The sequence below is a fragment of the Populus nigra genome, chromosome 5 (assembly GCF_951802175.1).
Source record: "Populus nigra chromosome 5, ddPopNigr1.1, whole genome shotgun sequence".
NCBI classification, from domain to species: domain Eukaryota; kingdom Viridiplantae; phylum Streptophyta; class Magnoliopsida; order Malpighiales; family Salicaceae; genus Populus; species Populus nigra.
The window spans coordinates 17,248,371-17,267,488 of NC_084856.1; the positions used below are offsets into that span (position 1 = coordinate 17,248,371).

The 19,118-nt window shown below is 33.5% G+C and overlaps 2 protein-coding genes across 2 annotated transcripts; one reads left to right on the forward strand and one right to left on the reverse strand.

Moving 5' to 3' along the window:
• Positions 1 to 134: 134 nt before the first annotated feature.
• LOC133694546 (serine--tRNA ligase) lies at positions 135 to 5,292 on the reverse strand. Its single transcript, XM_062116090.1, has 9 exons — positions 5,012 to 5,292; positions 4,856 to 4,926; positions 4,587 to 4,748; positions 4,408 to 4,513; positions 3,079 to 3,272; positions 1,640 to 1,743; positions 1,371 to 1,554; positions 970 to 1,149; positions 135 to 532 (listed from the first exon to the last, which is right to left on the reverse strand). Exons 1-9 carry the CDS (start codon positions 5,142 to 5,144, stop codon positions 323 to 325), a joined length of 1,344 nt encoding a protein of 447 aa, XP_061972074.1. The 5' UTR covers positions 5,145 to 5,292; the 3' UTR covers positions 135 to 322.
• A 5,180-nt stretch (positions 5,293 to 10,472) lies between these two features.
• On the forward strand, positions 10,473 to 18,303 carry LOC133694462 (alanine--tRNA ligase-like). The gene is made up of 23 exons (XM_062115970.1): positions 10,473 to 10,807; positions 11,026 to 11,264; positions 11,343 to 11,483; positions 11,991 to 12,137; positions 12,305 to 12,457; positions 13,080 to 13,209; positions 13,315 to 13,411; positions 13,504 to 13,624; positions 14,205 to 14,264; positions 14,400 to 14,450; positions 14,528 to 14,623; positions 14,844 to 14,945; positions 15,097 to 15,219; positions 15,505 to 15,648; positions 15,754 to 15,825; positions 15,926 to 16,001; positions 16,097 to 16,239; positions 16,334 to 16,442; positions 16,526 to 16,713; positions 17,065 to 17,154; positions 17,279 to 17,461; positions 17,544 to 17,723; positions 18,053 to 18,303. The coding sequence occupies exons 1-23, from the start codon at positions 10,498 to 10,500 to the stop codon at positions 18,122 to 18,124; spliced, it is 3,027 nt and encodes a 1,008-aa protein (XP_061971954.1). The 5' UTR covers positions 10,473 to 10,497; the 3' UTR covers positions 18,125 to 18,303.
• Positions 18,304 to 19,118: the final 815 nt, after the last annotated feature.

A 19,118-nucleotide genomic window follows, 5' to 3' on the forward strand; every position in this document is an offset into this window, starting at 1 on the left:
TTACTTGGAATAATCACCTTTATCATCTGAAGGTTCTGTGGCAGAAGACGAGTTTATAGTGGAATAATCACCTTTTGCATTGCTCATAAATATGCAAAAGCATAAACCAACACCACTACCATTTTCTCAACACGTTGAAAGCAAAAGTGCGATTTCATTGCCAAGGAATCGAAAGCTAACACCACAACAACAATATTAGTGTTGCAGGAATATCATATGCTGGAAGTCTTGCTGCGGGATCAATATTAGAAGTCAAATCAAAATTCTCATATTTTAATACCCAAAGTGAAGCCTGCAGAGAGTGTTTAGAATGAGAGGAAAACTAGGCTTTTGGTTTCTTCCCCTTGCCTTCAGCGGACGGCTTATTTTGGAAAGGTAGGAATTCTTTGCCGCTCATATATTTTCTCAGGGGCTCTGGAACCTCTACTCCATCTTCCTTCTGATAGTTCTCCAGGATGCAGCAAATAGTCCTCTCTGTTGCTGTAAGGGTAGAGTTCAACAAGTGACAATATTGTTTTACCTGCTCATTGCTCTGCAACCACACACAAAGGTAACCAATATCTTAGAAGCCATCAACAATTGGATAATCCATACAACCACGAGAGAGATTTCAGTTTTATTTGCCATGCTATTCAGTTCTAGAAACTTAAGGGTGTTTATTAAACTTAAGTGACGACAGCATTGTTTTGCAAGTCAAGGCATTTTAGACTTCGATTAGGATTTATTTATTTATTTTCCCAATTTTATGTTGGGGGCGCTTTTACATGCAGTGTAGAGCTATATTTCAGCTATTCCTACAATTTGAGGTTTTTTTTGTTTCTAAAAGCCAGATCAGTATCTTTCAGAAACTTCTTTCACGAGTTCAAACAAGCTTTTGTAGCACTTTCAACATAAACATAGTACAAGGAAAAGAATCCAAAAAATCCTTGTGCAAAGTGAAATAAAGACAAATAAGTACATAAATGTTACCTTTTTCTGCCCGTATCTAATTTCTAATCTTCTTGACTGGTAGTCTGTGCAGTTCGAACAGGAGACCAGCTCTCTGTAAGTATTGGAAGCAGGAAACCAGCCTTCCAAGTCATACTTCTTCGCAGCTGCGTCATTCAAAGCACCAGAAACAATTGCAACAACTTGATACGGGATGTTTAGCTGTTTGAAAATGGAGACAACTGTTAGAACGCTTCTTTTGAGTGAGGAGTGTGCACACACATCAGAGAGAGCAAGATGGAGAGTATGGGTAGGGTGGGCTTGTTTTGTTCTTGGGAGCAGTCGTTACTAATCACTCGTTAATATCAAGCAGGTTAGGAGATGGCCACTTAAATGGGAAACCATTAATTTTTTTCCCAGAAAAGTAAGAAGTAATCTCATACCTCCTGGTAAAACTCCTCAGAGTTCTTGATCATTTCCTCATGCATCTCCCAAGAATCATTGCCATTTGGGCTGGTAATGCAGAATTGTTCCACTTTCTCAAACTGATGAACCCTGAAAATGCCTAGAGTATCACGACCATGTGCACCAGCCTCTTTACGGAAACAAGATGAGTACCCAGCATATCTGGAAAAACAAGAAATTAGTGAGATGAGAACAACCATGGTTATTTTGCCCACTAAAAAACTAGGCCATAGAAAGTTATTATAACCTGATTGGTAACTGTGAAGGATGGATCCAATCATCAAGATGATACGCACATAGTGGTTGTTCAGCAGTTGCGATTAGATATTTGTCATCTCCTTCACCAGTAACCTATTGAACTTCGATAAAAATGTCATCAATCTAGAATCTATAGTCATTTACCACTGTCTTTTACTGCAGCCACACATCCATAAATAAAGGGACTTGTATGATTGTAAGTTGAAAAACACACTGGATGAATCAGAATAAATAATGATATGAGGAGGATGGTGGAGTGAGTAAGAAAGTAGAAGGTGACAAGCAAGCAAGTTTTCATTTAGCACATGAACCATGTTACTACTTCAACAACCCAAAGAAAAAAAGATAAGTCACCAATGCCCACCCAACAAATAAAAATAAAAGTAATAATAAAAGCCCTACACAGCAGAAAAATAATAACTGTAAGAAATGAATGATATTTAACAAAATTAAGTGCTAATAGCACGACATATAAGAATTTAGCAAATCTAAACTCCAGGCTTAGAACATTAACAGCGCGCATCACTTATAAACTCATTTTGGCATTCTCAATTAAGCAAGACCCTAATGTACAAGGCAGCAAACAACTAGCATAGCATCACAACCATAAATATGACTATCGTTAAAGAGGGGTTGGGCCCCCAATCCGAATAGAAGAATGCGCTACATGAATTGCAAATAATAGCCATGAAAGCAAAAGTTTGCATAATACACTCGTGCAATGAAAAGTACTTATATGATCCCAACAGAAAATATACAGAACCAAAACCTAGGGTAATGAGAGAGAGGTTAAGAGATTAAGAGGTGGAGTGAAGTATCTCATAATCTGGACGCCAACAACATGGTGTGATAAGGAGAGAATGATGCGGAACAATGAACCCAAAGAATTAAAGCAGAAAAGAAAGAAGCTTTTAGAGAAAAAAGCTAAGAATTAAAAACAAATAGAGAGAAGAATGGGGGTTGGAAAAAATACAACTTTGCAATTTTTATTCAATTCATCAAAAGTCCATAAAATTTAGAAAAGTAGGATATAAATACTAAAACTCTAACTAGAATAAGTGATTGGGCTTATGACCCACTAAATAAAATACCCAACAATAATTAAATCAAACCCAACAAATAAAACCTAATTAATAAACCTTAATTAAAGTTCATATAAATTAAACTAAAACATAAGTTAAAGCCCAATCTCTCAATAGTTTGGGCTATCCTCCATCGTCTATAATCATTCGAGTGCATGGACAATGTTTTGGGTTCGGTGTTCCCACCAGGGAATCACGGCAGTTACTCAATAATAAGGTTCCTTTCCTCATTATCAACAAAAAAGAAAAAAACAACAAAAGGTTCCTTTCCTACTTTTTCTCATATACTTGAGATGTTAGTGAACTTTAAGAGAATATGTTTATGCCCTGGTATTCTAAAACTCACCTTGTAAAGTTCTTCATCAAATTGTGCTAATTGGGCACACTTTGCCATGACATCTTTTCTCATAAAAAAGGGTGTTTGCAAGGCTGTGTACCCCCTCTTCTCCAAGAACTCTAGGCCAAAGTTGATCAATGCTTGGTTAAGTCGGACACCATCACCTTTGAGGTAGAAGCCTCTACCTCCTGCTACATCAGCACCTAATCATATTTTGCACACATCCAAATTAGCATAAATTCCACATGCTACATCATAAAACCATTCCAAACCACTCATCTTACAGGCTACAGACACCACCATAGAGAAAATGATTTTTATGGTTCATTATGAAGACGAGCCAGCAATACTGATTCGTCAACAAGGAAAGCAGTCCATCATGGTCAAGAAGAAGGAAACAAGAACAAAAGCCCAGCTTCATAGACTGGTGACAAACAATTGCGCCAAACGGTTAAGACCACAGTTGCCAAAACGTTGGAACATCATGATCACAGTACGATATACACACTTATATCAATTGATAGTTCATTAGAGGTATGTTTAATTGGTACGTTAGTCTAGGTCATGGCACATTTTGAAACTCTATCTTATTTGTTTAGAACAATAATAAAATGATTTCACAATGGATGTTGGAAGACTCCAAGACTAAAAATTAATTTTCAGTGTTTTACAAAAGAAAATAACAGAAAATGCATTACTAGTTAAAATATTTTAAGTTATTACAGGAAAAATAGCGTCAAGACATGAATTAAACGATTGGCTATTGTAGCCCAATAAAATAGGTTGAATTATTATAGAAAAAGGTGGGCTGCTCCTCTCACTCTCTCCCTAAACTGTGTATTTTCTCTTCTTTAGCACAAAGTTTACTCCCCTCTCTCTTTCCTTTTCTGTCATATACCACCAGAAATTGGGGCGGCAATTTTCACGATCCAGATCGCACACCACTGCAATCCAGATCAGAAATGTACCGCGATCTGGACCGTGCATTCCAGAAAACAATCGTGGGGGATCCCACAAATCTGGTAACTAAGGTTTAGACAAACATATAAGCTGAGGTCAAGTTCCATTTATTAGGCTCGAGGGTTTCTAACAATCATATCAAACATCTGTAAACATAGCATATTTCAACAAATTAGACAAAAAAACCCCAACAATTAAACCTGCTTGCAAGACTTAAAACAACTATAGCAAGAGAACAAACAAGATAAATTTATGTTCACATGTTATCTTATCCAAATTCTAATGATAGTCATGTTGGCCATAATTTTTGCATGCATGTCAATCAATCTCTGTGAATCAATCCAAAAAAGGAGGCAGCGATATGAAATGTCCATATACCTTTCTTCAAGTCCGCAATTCCAAGAAGTTCAACAAGGTCAACATGATTCCTCAATTTCTTCTCAACACGCTTCTCCCCCCATGCCCGAATCACAGCATTAAAATCCTACACAACACACATTTCTAACCAGTCATTCCACCATTCAAAGAAAAACACAGAACAACAACAACACGCTCACCTCGTTATCGTTAACCGGGACTGAGTCGTGCACAAGATTACCAATAGTTGGCAATCTTGAATACAGTGCATCTTTAGCCTCTTGTACCTCCTTTTCCTTATCTGCTATCAACTTTTTCGTCTCTTCAGTCTCTCTAATCGCTTCCGTTGCATCCTCTTTCGCCTTTTTTTATACAAAATCAGTTAAAATTAAGCTCGGATTATGTAAATCAAATTTCGCATAAATTAAATTAATAAATGAAAAGAAAGAAATTGATTAAAATTACTTACGATTTTGAGCTGCGCGACTTTTTTGTTCTGCTTATTAAACTCTCTACGCAAACTATCAAGCTCAAATTGACCTACACAAAAACGACATCTGACAACAGTTAAGAACGACATCAAATGACTAACGCTGCCGTACTGAATAAAGCGAAGGACACTTACGTTGCCGCCATTCGTTATCAAACTGAATGATTTCATCGACGATCTCGGTGTTAGCATAACGACGGCGCTGTGACTCGCGTATTTTCTCTGGGTTGTTGCCTTTCTCTTCACGAAACAAGTTGATGTCTAACATCTTTGGTACTGTAAGAGATTAGGGTTTCTTCGAGGCCACAACGTGCGCTTGGAGGTTCAAGAGAGAGGAAGAAACGGCAGTGAGAGAAGAGAATCGGCTTGGTGCTAAGCTAAGTAGGTATGACGTATTCGGATTTATTCGGGTCGAGTAATTGGAGCGGTTAGATGGACCTGGGTCGGGACCTATAGATTTCTCTTAGCTAGGCCGGGCTAAACAGAACCTAAGGCCTATGAGGTTAAAGCTTTATCATTATCGTGTTTTATCTTTGTCTCCCCATTTTTCTCTCTCTTTTTTATGGTACAGAAGAGAGTTTTAAACTAAAATATTATTGAATTAGATGCAATGTTAATTGACGAAGAATGTACCTTTTGAATTGACACTCAAGCTTGGTATTTTTTAACTAATTATATTATATAAAAAAATTCTTTCAAATTTTGACTTGGAAAATTAATAAATTTTGACTTGGAAAATTAATAAATTTTGACACTCAAGCTTGGTATTTTTTAACTAATTATATTACTTTAAAGTCAAGTCTTCGATATGTTGCTTGATAAACACGGATGAAGAGCTTGAAATAGGAATAAGGTAATCGGAATGAGAATCGGAGAATGAGAATGGCGATCCAAATCTGAATATTGTGATGTTCCACGTCTTAAAATGGGAATCACATCATATGTTTTTTATTTGAAGTTTTCATAATTTTTTTGATATTGTAACAATAATTATTTTTTAAATTTATTTTTTATGTTAGTATATTAAAACAACTTGAAAACACTAAAAATAATTCAAAACAAAAAACAAAAAATAAACATGATTCTTGATTTTCTTTTTAATATCGGATAATGCTCAAGCCACTAAAAAAATCAATCATCGAGAACACAAGTTAAGATCTAAAAAATAAAAAATTCATTTTCAATTTTTTTCTAATTAAAATTACCTTATAGACCTTAATAAATCCATTCACAGTATTGGCATTTAATGAGTTGAAAAATAAAAACCTAACTAGAATTTAAAAAAACTTCCCTGGCCCTGGTCTAGCTTTTTTCAATAAGAAAACACCTTGTTAAATAAAAAAAAAACCTATTAACACCTTAATTATTATTTTTATTACTTGTATATGATGGAATGATATCTTTTTTCTCTCTTCATCATCTCCACTGGTGTAAATCAAAAGTAACTGTCCTGGTTGTTCTTGATTTCTACAGCAAAACCACTGCCCATATCTCCCCTGCTCGCATTGATAACTATATATCAACATGAATAAAAACACATGACCATAAAGAACTCATAGTCAGTCTTGATTATGTTGACTTTTGGTTTCATAACATTTCTTAAGCCCCCAGCGTCAACTTTGTTGATAAACTCGTCATCTTTTTTTAATTGACCTTCTATGTAATAAGCATCCTTTAAATCATGTTAGTTATAATAAAAATAACACTGTTGATGTAGTGGAGGGGGAGTATAGATGATGATGATGATGATGATAAGACGTGTTCATGGAAGATGAGTGGTGGTTGTATAATAATAAAAATTTATTTTCCTACTAAAAAATGCTATTATTGTTGATGAAGGTATTGATTGAGGTGGTGACAGTGGTAGAAGTACGGTGATTAAACTTGAGTCAGTTCAAGACTTGGGCAAGGGTTGAGAATTGGGTGGGTTAATCCAAATCAATACTAATTATATTATTTTATTTTATTTTTAAGTCAAAATAATATTGTTTTGCAAAATAAAATTTAAAATAAAAATTAAATCAAGTTTTGATGAGATCATTCAAGTCGCGGGTTGACTTGTCATGCTGTTCGCTCCAACTTTAAGTTGGATTTGTTGATACTCAACCAATGCCACAAAATAGGTCGGCTAGATTTTGAGCTAACCATTAAATCCACCCAAGCTTAATAATCATGGGTAAAGGTATACCATAAATAAAGACAATATATCATCCTTATTTTTATTATCTCGAAGCTATGTTTAATTTTTATTCTGATTCCACCATTTCATTCTTATTCTTATTGTATTTATTTCAACCAAATGCCTATAAATAAAGAATTAAACTTTCATTTTCATTCCCACAATTCCATTCCTTATTACCAAATAACACTAACAAATAGACTTTTATGTATTATTTATTGTATCTTGCACCATCAACCAAAAATAACATAAAGATGCTTATTTTATCTTCACTTGGTATAACCCAATTTTTATCCCCTTCCAAAAATTTTCAAATTTTCCTAAAATACATTACATGTTTTTTTCAAAAAATAATTATTTTTAAACAAAAATTTTAAAAGAAAAAGGTTTTAGACTTACAATTAGGTAAGGATTTAATTTGCAGCTAGTCAAAAATTAATACGAGCATGTAATTTGATGTTTAATTGAAGAGAAACTAGAAAAAATATTGAAATTAGTTATAATTGAAGTAATTAGAAATCAATGATCAAAATAGAGAAGATATAGGTGTGTTTAGATTTCATAAAATTAACAAAATTTAATAAGCAAGGAAATATAAAAATAGATGAAATTAGATTAAAAAAAAGTTCAAGGATGGAGTTTAGATTCACTCACGTAACCCACAAATTAACAAAACCATACAATAAAACCCATAATTCAAGATTCCATATCATAATTAATGTCAAGACAAACATATTAAACAGAGTCACAAAACTACTATTAGGTTGTGTTTGGTTTTAGGTTAATTGGGGGTTAAATGTTAATAGATTAACATTTTTTTCTCCTTAACCATGCTTGATATTTTGTAAGAGGTGGGGGGGGGGGGGAATGAAAGAGCTGGGACTTCACTTCATTTTCAGGGTTAAGTGTTAACCTAATTAGGGATAGGTTAAATGGTAAGGCTGTGCTTGGTCTAGGATTGAAAATTGAAGTTAAGGTGTTAATGGATTAAGATTAAAAATTGGTTTTAGGTTAATTGGTGGTTAAATGTGTTTAGAAGTGTGATCGTGGTTGCTTTTTAAAGTGTTTTTCATGTCGAAATGCATTAAAATTATTTTTTTTAATTTTTAAAAATTATTTTTAATATCAGTATATCAAAACGATTCAAAACATAAAAAAATAATTAATTTTTAGTAATTTTTTTTAAATACAAGCTGGCCGATATTTCCAAACACTCTCTAAATGATGAAATATCAACAATATAAAAAAGTGATGAAGAGTAAAATGTTAAAATTATATACTTGGTGTGTAAAAAGCATGTGCACCACCAGTAAATTAAAATCAAAGTTTTAATTAAATATAATAAAAATAACATATTTTTTGGATTGTTTGTATAAAAGGCTAGTTTGAAAAAAAAAAGTCTCAAAAATTTTACTCCACAAAATTTTTTCTCCAATTAGTGTTGACTCTTAAATTTTCTTCACCATATTCTATTTGTTTTGTATTTCAAAAACATTTTTGGACAAATTAAATTTTTATTTTATTTTTTCTTTGCTTTAATTTTTTTTATATTTCTAAATCATTTTAATGTACTGATATCAAAAATAATTTTTTTAAAAAAATATTATTATAATATTATTTTAAATAAAAAATACTTTAAAAAACAACCACAATCACTCTCCTAATCACTTTCATACATTTACTCTATTAGATTCCACTTCATCTCTTTAAGACTTAATTCATTAATATTTAATCAAACATTATGATACTTTACGTTTCAATCACTTTTTTATATTCTCAACACTTTATCTTTGAATATTTACTCTATTAATACTAAAATTTCCAGTTTTCAACTCCGAATCAAACACAACTTTAGTGTTGGTATTTTAAAATGTACGAGGAGAATGTTGTAGAATTTTATTTATTTATTTATTTTCATAATTCACCGTACAGTCTCTCCCTACAATAAATGACATTTTTTCTTCTGGACATGCAATTGCCAATAAAATCAATCTCGTGTCATGTAAATTGTATTTCCTGCTATCAACGGTAGTGTTAGTGTGTTAGTTTTTTCTGTAAAAAAATATTTGAAAACTTTTGAATATTTTGATTTTAATATATTAATATCAAAAATAAAATTTTAAAAATAAAAAAATATTATTTTAATATTTTAATAAATAAAAAATACTTTAAAATATTGTCTAAAACAAATAGACAAAAGTTTAAAGCTTGGGCAACCTAACGGTCTAGAAAGGTATGATATTAATTTTGAGGAGTATAACTTAATTAATTAGATTTTAGATTTATTTTCTAGAAATCACTAGTTTGTCTCTAATAAATTTTAGAGCTATTGGAGAGTTATATGATCGTTAATTTCAGGATTCGTAAAATTACTCGAGATATATAAAAGCTGCTCGGATACTCAGGTTAATAATATATATAAAAAAAGGCAGGGTATTTTGAAAGACATGTTCTTATATTTTACTGATCTTTAGCCAAAGGCGAAGAATTTCTTTTTTGCTTTTTAACCCGCTAAGGATTCTATTCTAGAGAATCCAAATAGGCTACAGCACCTGGCGGTTCTACTTGTTCCTTTTTCAGTTTTCACTATCTAAATTCTTACACTTCACACCACACTATCGAATCAGTGAAATATTTTTCTCCATGTAAAAATATCCGAAAGATTTTACGATTTACATGTAATAAGTAGCGTATAAGGATAAAATATATTTTTCTAAACCTTTTTTTTAAATTAAAAATATTACACAACATTTATTGGATAAACTATATTTTAGTTTGCAAATACTTCGCACTTTATCCTTGTAAATTCAATTTTTTTTCTCAAAAGTTTATATAGTTATCAACCATTAAATAACAAACAATTTACTTACTTTTTTCTATCAATCTTTTCTTTATTATTAGAATTTTATTAGAAATCTCCTTCAGATAAAATTTCTTGCAGCCGCAAAGAGTTTAGAAATTGTTTCCCGCTGCGTTTTACAAATATTTGATTTTTAAAATTTTAAAATTTTAAATTAATATGTTTTTAGTTTTTTTTAGTTTTTTTTAATTGTTTTAATGTTAAAAATAAAAAAAGTACTTTGATGTATTTTTTAAAAAGTAATTTAAAAAGCAACATTTACTATACTAAAAACTTGTTTAAGATTGTGGTAACGGTGACGGTTAAAAATATTTTTTTATTTAAAAATATATTTTTATTTTTTAAAAATCATTTCGAATATCAAAAACAATCTAAAATCATAAAAAAAAAATATTTAAAAAAAATAAAAAATTTTAGAAACAAACACTTCCAAATAAACAAGTTATTAATAAAAATTAATAAAGAGCCCAAACAATTAAAGATTTTCCTAATTTACAAATCCCACCCCTAATAACCACAAATTCGACTTTCGCTGTCCACCTAAAAAAATCCACAAAATCGTAGTTAGCGTTTAAAAAATGTATGAAGAGAATAACTAGTAGTAGGCCACTGCTCTCATCTCCTCTTCTTCGTCTTCTTCGTCAACCTCCCATCTCTTTAGCGGCGGCTAGGGTTTCTTCAAAACAACCTAATTTCTCCCCCTTCACTTCTCTCGCTCGCTTCTTCTCCACCATGTCTGGAGGCATCGATTCTCCGCAACCTGACGTAGACTGGCCAGCGAATAGAGTACGCGATACCTTCATCAAGTTCTTCGAAGAGAAGAATCACGTCGATTGGAAATCTAGCCCTGTAGTTCCTGTAAACGACCCTACTCTCCTCTTCGCTAATGCTGGTACGCAAAATCCACATCTTATTACCATTTTTAACATAATTTCATTTCAATTCTGCCATTTTTGTTAATTTAGTTTAATTTCTGAATGCGTATTAGTCAACATTTAATTTAGTCCAATTCTTTCTTAATTTTTAGTTTAATCTTGAATGCGTATAGTTATTTATTCGCACTATTTACGTGTGATTTTGTGTTTTAATTTTAATTTTTGGTTTTGATAGGAATGAATCAATTCAAGCCAATATTTTTGGGAACCGCGGATCCAAATACGGCATTGAGTAAGCTGTCGCGTGCCTGCAACACGCAGAAATGTATACGCGCGGGAGGGAAACATAATGATTTAGATGATGTTGGAAAAGATACATATCACCATACCTTTTTCGAGATGTTAGGGAATTGGTCTTTCGGTGATTATTTTAAAAAAGAAGCTATTGAGTGGGCTTGGGAGCTTCTAACTAAGGTAGGTTAGTTATTTTAATTTTGTGAGGTTTGTTGTGTTTTGGTGTTGTTTTTTATGTTTTTATTTGGGTTGTTGTAGGTTTATAAGTTACCGGCTGATAGGATTTATGCGACTTATTTTGGCGGGGATGAGAAAGCAGGGCTGGCACCTGATAATGAAGCTAGGGATATTTGGCTTCAATTTTTGCCACCGGGAAGGGTGCTTCCATTCGGCTGTAAAGTATGTGGTTCATTATCCTCAGTTTCTGTGTTGACAAGGGTCATGTGTTTTTTTAGTTTAAAAAATGTTTTTTGGAATTAATTTGAAGTGGGAGTGCTGAAATGGTTTAGAGGAAATAGACTTTTAGTGGCAATGTTAAATAGTTAGTATCTATGCACACAATTGGTGGAGAAACGTTTTCTTTGTATTTTGCTTGGTGTTAGTCTTTGTGTTGACCAAGGTTTTCCTACTGTGGTTTTCTGTTATTTGAGGTGTGAAATTGCATTATTAACATATTGGGATTGAATTGCTTAAAGAATGTTAATTTTGATGGAAATAGACAACCACAATTTCCATAACCAAGCTGTTCTATACGTGCTTGCATGATAGATTTCTTAAGTAACTCCTTTATTGGATTTTTGGATGTTTTGTAATGCATATTATTTGAATTTTTCTGTCTTATGAGTTTCTCTGTTATAATAGGCTTTAAAATTTAGCATCTAATGTTTTGTTTTGGCCTTTGAATAGGATAATTTTTGGGAGATGGGTGATACTGGTCCTTGTGGACCGTGTACCGAAATTCATTACGATAGAGTTGGTAATCGCAATGCAGCAATGTTGGTTAACAATGATGATCCTACATGCATTGAAATATGGAATCTTGTCTTTATTCAGGTAGCACTTTTCTGGCATGCCTTGTACTCTAGAATTGCCAGGTGATACTTTTGCATGTGCTATCTTGCTAATCATCTTAAAGAGGCTTATGCTTTATAATTTGTCACAATGATATATTTTTGCCTACATGAGTTGGTAACGATTTCTGTTGTCTCATTCCATTGCAGTTCAACCGAGAAAGTGATGGTTCCTTGAAATCCTTACCTGCTAAGCATGTTGACACTGGAATGGGTTTTGAAAGATTGACTTCTGTACTTCAGAACAAGATGAGCAATTATGACACTGATGTGTTCATGCCCATCTTTGATGCTATACAGCAGGTAAAATATGCTTCTTGTTTTTTCTTCTATCTTGGGTGCCTTATAGCTGGTTTCAAACTAGTTGTGATAGCAAATTGAACACAATACATAGATTAATTGAATTTGTATGTTTGAAACTCACTTCATTGTAAACGAATTCAATGAACCAATAAATAAATCTTTCATTATAAGCAAAACTTGAATTAATAGAAGCAAAAGGCTTGAAAAAGAGAATAACTAAATTGTAGACGGCACGAGCATGAAGTGATTTGGGTTTAATGGGAAAGTTAATCATATAAGTTGCTGGGTATTTTGGGAATATAATTTTCAATGTTAATTTTTTAGAGTTATTGGTGTAAAGCATATTGGTTGGCCTCTGATTTATCTTAGTAATGATTCTAGATATTGAGTTTTATTTGGAAATCAACTCTAGTCCCTCAAAGTGGTTTTAAACATGAGAAATCTTTAAAAACTCCAATTGAATTAGATCTGGAGGTTTCCAAAATCCTTGCCAGTTGTTTTAAAACTACAGCTGTGGATATGAATAATTTTTAGGGCATTCTTGAAACTATACCAAAGGTTTGTTAAAATAAAACTAAACCTACAAAGGCATCCTTTTTTTCTCTTAAAATTTTTTATGCAGGCAACAGGGGCACGACCTTATTCTGGAAAAGTTGGGGCTGATGATGTAGATGGGGTTGACATGGCATACAGGGTGGTTGCTGATCACATTAGAACACTCTCATTTGCTATTGCTGATGGTTCTTGTCCAGGTAGATTAATAAAGACCTCCCTGACTTTTAAATGGAAATGCATGCTTACATGTTTTTTTTTTTCGAATGAAGTGAATAGCTTATAACATTTTGGTTGTGTTGTAGGCAATGAGGGTCGTGAGTACGTCCTTAGGCGTATTCTTCGCCGTGCTGTTCGATATGGTAGTGAGGTCTTGAAAGCTCAAGAAGGATTTTTCAATGGGTAGGAATGAAAACTGCGATGTCCTTCTTGTGTTCATTACTGTTTGTCTATTGTATCCATTGAAAGCTTAATTTTGTTGTTAATGAATGCAGGCTTGTAAATGTTGTTGTGAAAGTGATGAGTGATGTTTTCCCAGAGCTGAAACGAAATGAAGAACACATTAGGGAGACTATTGCAGCTGAAGAAGCAAGTTTTGGCAAGACTTTGCTCAAGGTGAGGATGGGTTTTGTATAGTCTACTGCTATTGACTATCAAGGAAACCATTTGGTTAAATTGATTTGTTAATGTTCTTTTTTTATTTCTAAATGACATTGTGTCTACTCATTTTTTTGGATAATTAAGGTTTTTCTTTTGGCAACTTAAAACAATCAGTATCATAAGAGATGTTTTTCTCTTTAGGTGTCAACTTGCACATGTTAGGCTTAGGTACATTCCCTACCCTAAGAAACCAATAGTATCACCAAAAAACTAAAAGTTTCAAAGTTCAGATATGATGTATATCAATATGAGAATATTTTTGGGTTAACTTCACTATTGCATTTCTTATCAATATGAGAAAAATTTTGGGTTAACTTCACTATTGCATTTCTTTTGAATCTTCTTGGTCTTTGACATTGACATCCTCCCATTTTCTTCATTTCATGCTTTTATTGGATTGTTATCCTAGTTGCATTGAAGTTGGTGCATTCTTTTTAGATAAGTTTCTTAAAGCCTTACAGAGGAACCTGCACTATATGTTTGCAATGCCACATGTCTATTTAAAAACTTTGGCCGATCGTCATTTTATTTTCAGGGAATTGAGAAATTTAAAAAGGCTGCTCAAGAGGTTGATGGGAAGGTGTTGAGTGGGCAGGCAAGTACATGTCTACATGCTTCTAATTGATAAACATAACAAGGTTCTCACCTGCTTTGATGCACTGAAGAAGGGAGAGAACTTACACCGGTTTTACTTGGTTTCTCTTCAACTTGGTTGATCTCTTGTTTGTAGGATGCGTTTGTCTTGTGGGATACATATGGCTTCCCATTAGATTTGACTCAGGTACTCCTAGGACTTTGTTCCTTTATCTTAAATGCTCTCCTATGTGTCATGCATCCTAATTATTTTTGTGGTACCAGTTAATGGCAGAAGAAAGAGGATTGCGGGTTGACGTGGAAGGTTTCGACAATGCCATGGATGAGGCAAGGGAAAGATCAAGAAATGCCCAAAATAAGGTATTGTATCTTCCATTTGTAAATTAACTGCTAAGCTATTACCATTACTCAGTAGAGCCATTTGCTAAAAGCCCTTCCAACCAGGGCAAGAAAAAATAAGAACCAAAGAAGTATCATGGAGCTAAAATAAATATCAAAGCAGCGAAGTTGAGATTTGTGTGAGGAAATACAGTGATGTATACACACTTGCCCCCTTTTTACTAATGTTTTTCTTTGGCAGCAAGCTGGTGGTGCTATCATCATGGATGCTGATGCGACATCTGCATTGCACAAGAAGGGTGTTTCTGCAACAGATGATTCCTTCAAATTTATTTGTTTTGAGGTCAGTGCATGTATTTTTGTTGGTTGCAAAAGTTTGTTTCCTGTGTTTTTGAGTTGGATTCAGTTTATAATTTGTACAAAGCAAGTTGTAAAACTGTCTTAAGTGACAATTTCACCATGCCCGAGTTTGTGTCACCCATGTATTTTTTCAGGATCATGAAAGTGTAATAAAAGCTATCTACAATGGTTCTGAATTCTTGGAAAGTGCTGCAGCTGCCAATGAAGTCGGTATTGTTCTGGAGTCTACTAGTTTCTATGCTGAGCAGGGTGGACAGGTATCTTGTTCATTAGATCACTTTAACTACCCTGACATGTTTGAATTCTCTTGATGGGACATTCATGAGATTTGACTTGTGAATTCAATTGGAAAATGACATGGATTGTTTTTTTTTTTTTTATGTTTCTGAATACCGCTTTATCTTGGTGTTAGATATTAGATTCATAGGCTTTGAGAATGATACATGAACTGCTTATCATCAGAGTGTTGCATTATATGTTTCACTTTTTCCTTTTTTATTTTGTTAAACCGTGTCTTACGAGTCTCAGTTTTCTGGTTCTAGATTTTTGATACTGGAGTTCTTGAAGGCCCTTTTGGTTCATTCCAAGTTTGCAATGTCCAAATTTTTGGAGGATTTATTGTTCATATTGGTTCTCTTACTGGAGTCAGTGGCAGATTTTCTGTAGGTGAAAAAGTTACCTGCAAGGTATTACTGGCAATATGCCAATCTGCGTCTTTTTTGCATATTATTTTGGTGTTTTCCATTTATGCGTGGCATTTTTCACTACTCCTAATGATAGATACTGTGCAGGTTGACTATGATAGGCGTAAGCTCATTGCTCCCAACCATACCTGTACGCACATGTTGAATTTTGCTCTCAGGGTATGCTCCACAGGCCCTTTATCCATGAATTTATGTATTGTTAATGTCTTGCGAGTGAAAACAGTGTTTTTTTTCTGAATGTTGTGTAATATGAAATCAGGAAGTTCTTGGCAATCATGTTGACCAGAAGGGATCAATTGTTCTTCCTGAAAAACTAAGATTTGATTTTTCTCATGGTAAGTTTTGTTAGAGGATATCCTTCTGGTGAGAGGTTCAACGTGGTTGTTTCTATTTATATAGTTGTTTTAAAATGCTATTGGAATTTGTACAGGTAAACCAGTGGATCCTGAGCTTTTAAGAAAAATTGAGTCAATTGTGAATGGGCAGATCAAAGATGAATTAGGTGTATATGCAAAGGAAGCAACCCTTGCTGAAGCCAAGCAGATCAATGGTTTGCGAGCTGTTTTTGGAGAAGTGAGATTGGCAGCTTTATATGCTCCTTACTCAGATTTTTTTGCATGTCGTCTTTCATCTCTCTCTCACTCACTCACTCACCTCTCTCTCTCAGGTCTATCCTGATCCAGTTAGAGTTGTTTCAATTGGTCGAAAAGTTGAGGACCTCCTAGCTAATCCAGAAAATGAAGAATGGTTATCTATCTCAGCAGAACTCTGTGGAGGTATTGTTTTATATAATGATATTACTTCTGTTTTGGCCTGCTTTAAATTTTTGTTGACAGTGATTTTATCAAAATAATTGCAGGGACACATATAACAAATACCCGGGAAGCAAAGGCATTTGCTCTTTTATCTGAGGAGGGAATTGCAAAAGGAATTCGAAGGATAACTGCTGTGACAACTGATGGTGCTTTTAAAGCAATGGAATTGGCACACTCACTAGAGCAGGAAGTTGATGAGGCATCTAAGGCAGATGGAAGTTTACTGGAAAAGGTCTCTTTAAAGAACTTCAGTTATTGACTTTATCTTTTTTGGTTTTGCATCACTTGGTTGCTTTAGCAACAGTAGGATTTCAGGCTTTTATCCATCCTGAAGCCAGTCTTTGGAAATAAAGTGAGTGGACCTTTATTGAGGATGTCTGTTTGCTTTGGTTAGAAAGTTTAAGTTTCATGTCTCAACACATTGACTGCATTTATTTCCGGTTACGTCGCCTTCTGATAAGAAGATAAGAATAACACTCAGGAGTCATTAAATGTATTGTCATTAATCATGTTTATGAGTACTTTTTAAGTTTTACATTTTATAATATGTCCACTGAATATTTATTTATTTTTCTTTTAATAGAAAGTAGCATCTCTTAAAACTCGTGTGGACTCGGCACTTATTCCAGCAGCCAAGAAAGCTGATATCAGGGCCAAGATTTCAGTACTACAGGTATTACAGCCAAGCTAAAATGCTACCGTTCCTGTTTCTATTCCTTGTTTGTTCTTGTGGTTTCCTTGTTTTCATTTTGTATTTCACATCTGCTCTAGATTATACTAAAACGGTTCTGTATCAGAATAAAGTGAGGAAAGCACAAAAGAAGATTGCTGAAGAGAACATGCAGAAGGCTGTTGAGGTTGCAACTGAGATGGCTGAAGTTGCCTCTTCAGATGGGAAGGCCTTCTGCATCTCTCATGTTGATGTCGGTCTAGATGCAGCTGCTGTCCGAGAAGCTGTTTTGAAAGTCTTGGAGCGGAAGGTTTTTAGCCTTTTCCAGCTCTTTACATATAACAGTTTGCTCCCCTTTTTTTTTTTTTGATACAATCTTGGTGTGTGGACAGGGGATTTCTGCTATGGTTTTCAGCACTGATGAAAGCACAAACAAGGTTGTGGTGTGTGCTGGTGTGCCAGAGAAGCTGGACAAGGGAAAGGGGTTGGAAGTATCAGAGTGGCTAACTACTGCTCTGGGGCCTCTGAAAGGGAGGTGCGGCAAAGGAAAAGCGGGCCTTGCCACTGGCCAGGTTAGTTCTCGAACTAATAGATAGTTTTATATGCATCACATCCAGAAGTTGAAAGCCAGCCCCTCGTGGAAATTTAACATTTTAAAGCGCTAAAGTGGTTGTTAAAGTCTAAGATTTTATGGGAATTTCAAACCGAGTATCAATTGTTCTAAAGATGTTTCCAGACAGTCTAAGAAGATGAGCATTTCTTTGTGGGGTTGTGGAACCATCCTGTGACATGATATTTTTGTTTGCGTAGAAAATAGAACAAACCTTTTGAAAGTGGATCCAGCTTTCATCATGCTCTGAGCTTTTGATCTACTCTGCTAATCATGGATGTTTCGTTTCAGGGAACTGATGCATCGCATTTGGATGAGGCGATGGGTTTGGCAACAACATTCGCACAGATGAAGTTGAGATGATTGATGTTTTTTAATCTTGTTTGTGTTGCTGCTACTTGTCGACAGACTTTATTCGAGTTACTGAAACGCATACAGAAACAGTGATTATACAGTTGCTGGTACAAGCAACAAGGTAATTGAAGGCAATGGATTGCAGGGTATGAACTGTTAATTTATAGAAAATGATACTGATTTTTCCAGTCCTTTTTGTCTACCTTTTGTTTTCTTCTTGAAAATTCGTGCACAAGAATATCATCATCCTTTGTCTGTAACAAAAGTTCGACTCACATCGCTAAGGACTTCAGTCATAGGCCGCCAGCTCATAAAATCTGGAACTTTAATCCGTTGTCTGACGTGCTTGTTTGAGCCTCGTAAATGCTGTTTTGGATTGGATAAGTACTAGATCATGGATCTACGTTATGTTTAAAAAAATATCCTGCTAATATATATATATATATATATATATATATATATATATATATATATATATATATATATATAGTTTTTTAAAAAAGGATTGTGTGGGTTGATCTTATATGATACAGCTAGCTTGGAAAAAACAAAGAATCAAATAAAATTTAAGATTTTTTAATATTAAAATGATAATATTATCAAATCCATACCTAAGATTATGATAATTTTAATATAAAGTAATTTGAAATAAATTATGAAATTTAATTTTTAATTAATTTAATATTAAAAAATAAAATAAAAACTTTTAATTTGAGTTATTAGATTGAAAATAAATCAAAATAAATTATTAAATTCAATTACTTATTAATTTAATATTAAAGGATAAAATTAAAAAAAATTATTAAAAAAAATAAAAAAAACAACTTAAGTCAATCTCTGTTATGAGACAAGTATAACTTTATAAAAAAAAATCATAAAAATAATTTGAGTCAACTCAAATTAATCTATCAAACCCACAATTTAGGTTTATATGGTCAAGACCCAATAGAAAATGAATCGAAACAAATTATAAAGTATAATTCTTAATTAATCTAAAATTGAA

What these genes read in the sequence shown, in the direction of transcription:
- LOC133694462 (XM_062115970.1), top strand. Translation starts at nt 10,498, where the DNA reads ATGAAGAGAATAACTAGTAGTAGGCCACTGCTCTCATCTCCTCTTCTT. An exon ending in ATGCTGAGCAGGGTGGACAG is followed by an intron (nt 15,220 to 15,504) that starts GTATCTTGTTCA and finishes TTCTGGTTCTAG; the next exon opens with ATTTTTGATACTGGAGTTCT. An exon ending in TGTTGAATTTTGCTCTCAGG is followed by an intron (nt 15,826 to 15,925) that starts GTATGCTCCACA and finishes ATATGAAATCAG; the next exon opens with GAAGTTCTTGGCAATCATGT.
- LOC133694546 (XM_062116090.1), bottom strand. Translation starts at nt 5,144, where the DNA reads ATGTTAGACATCAACTTGTTTCGTGAAGAGAAAGGCAACAACCCAGAG. An exon ending in TCCCGGTTAACGATAACGAG is followed by an intron (nt 4,514 to 4,586) that starts GTGAGCGTGTTG and finishes TGTGTTGTGTAG; the next exon opens with GATTTTAATGCTGTGATTCG. An exon ending in CTGAGGAGTTTTACCAGGAG is followed by an intron (nt 1,150 to 1,370) that starts GTATGAGATTAC and finishes ATTTTCAAACAG; the next exon opens with CTAAACATCCCGTATCAAGT.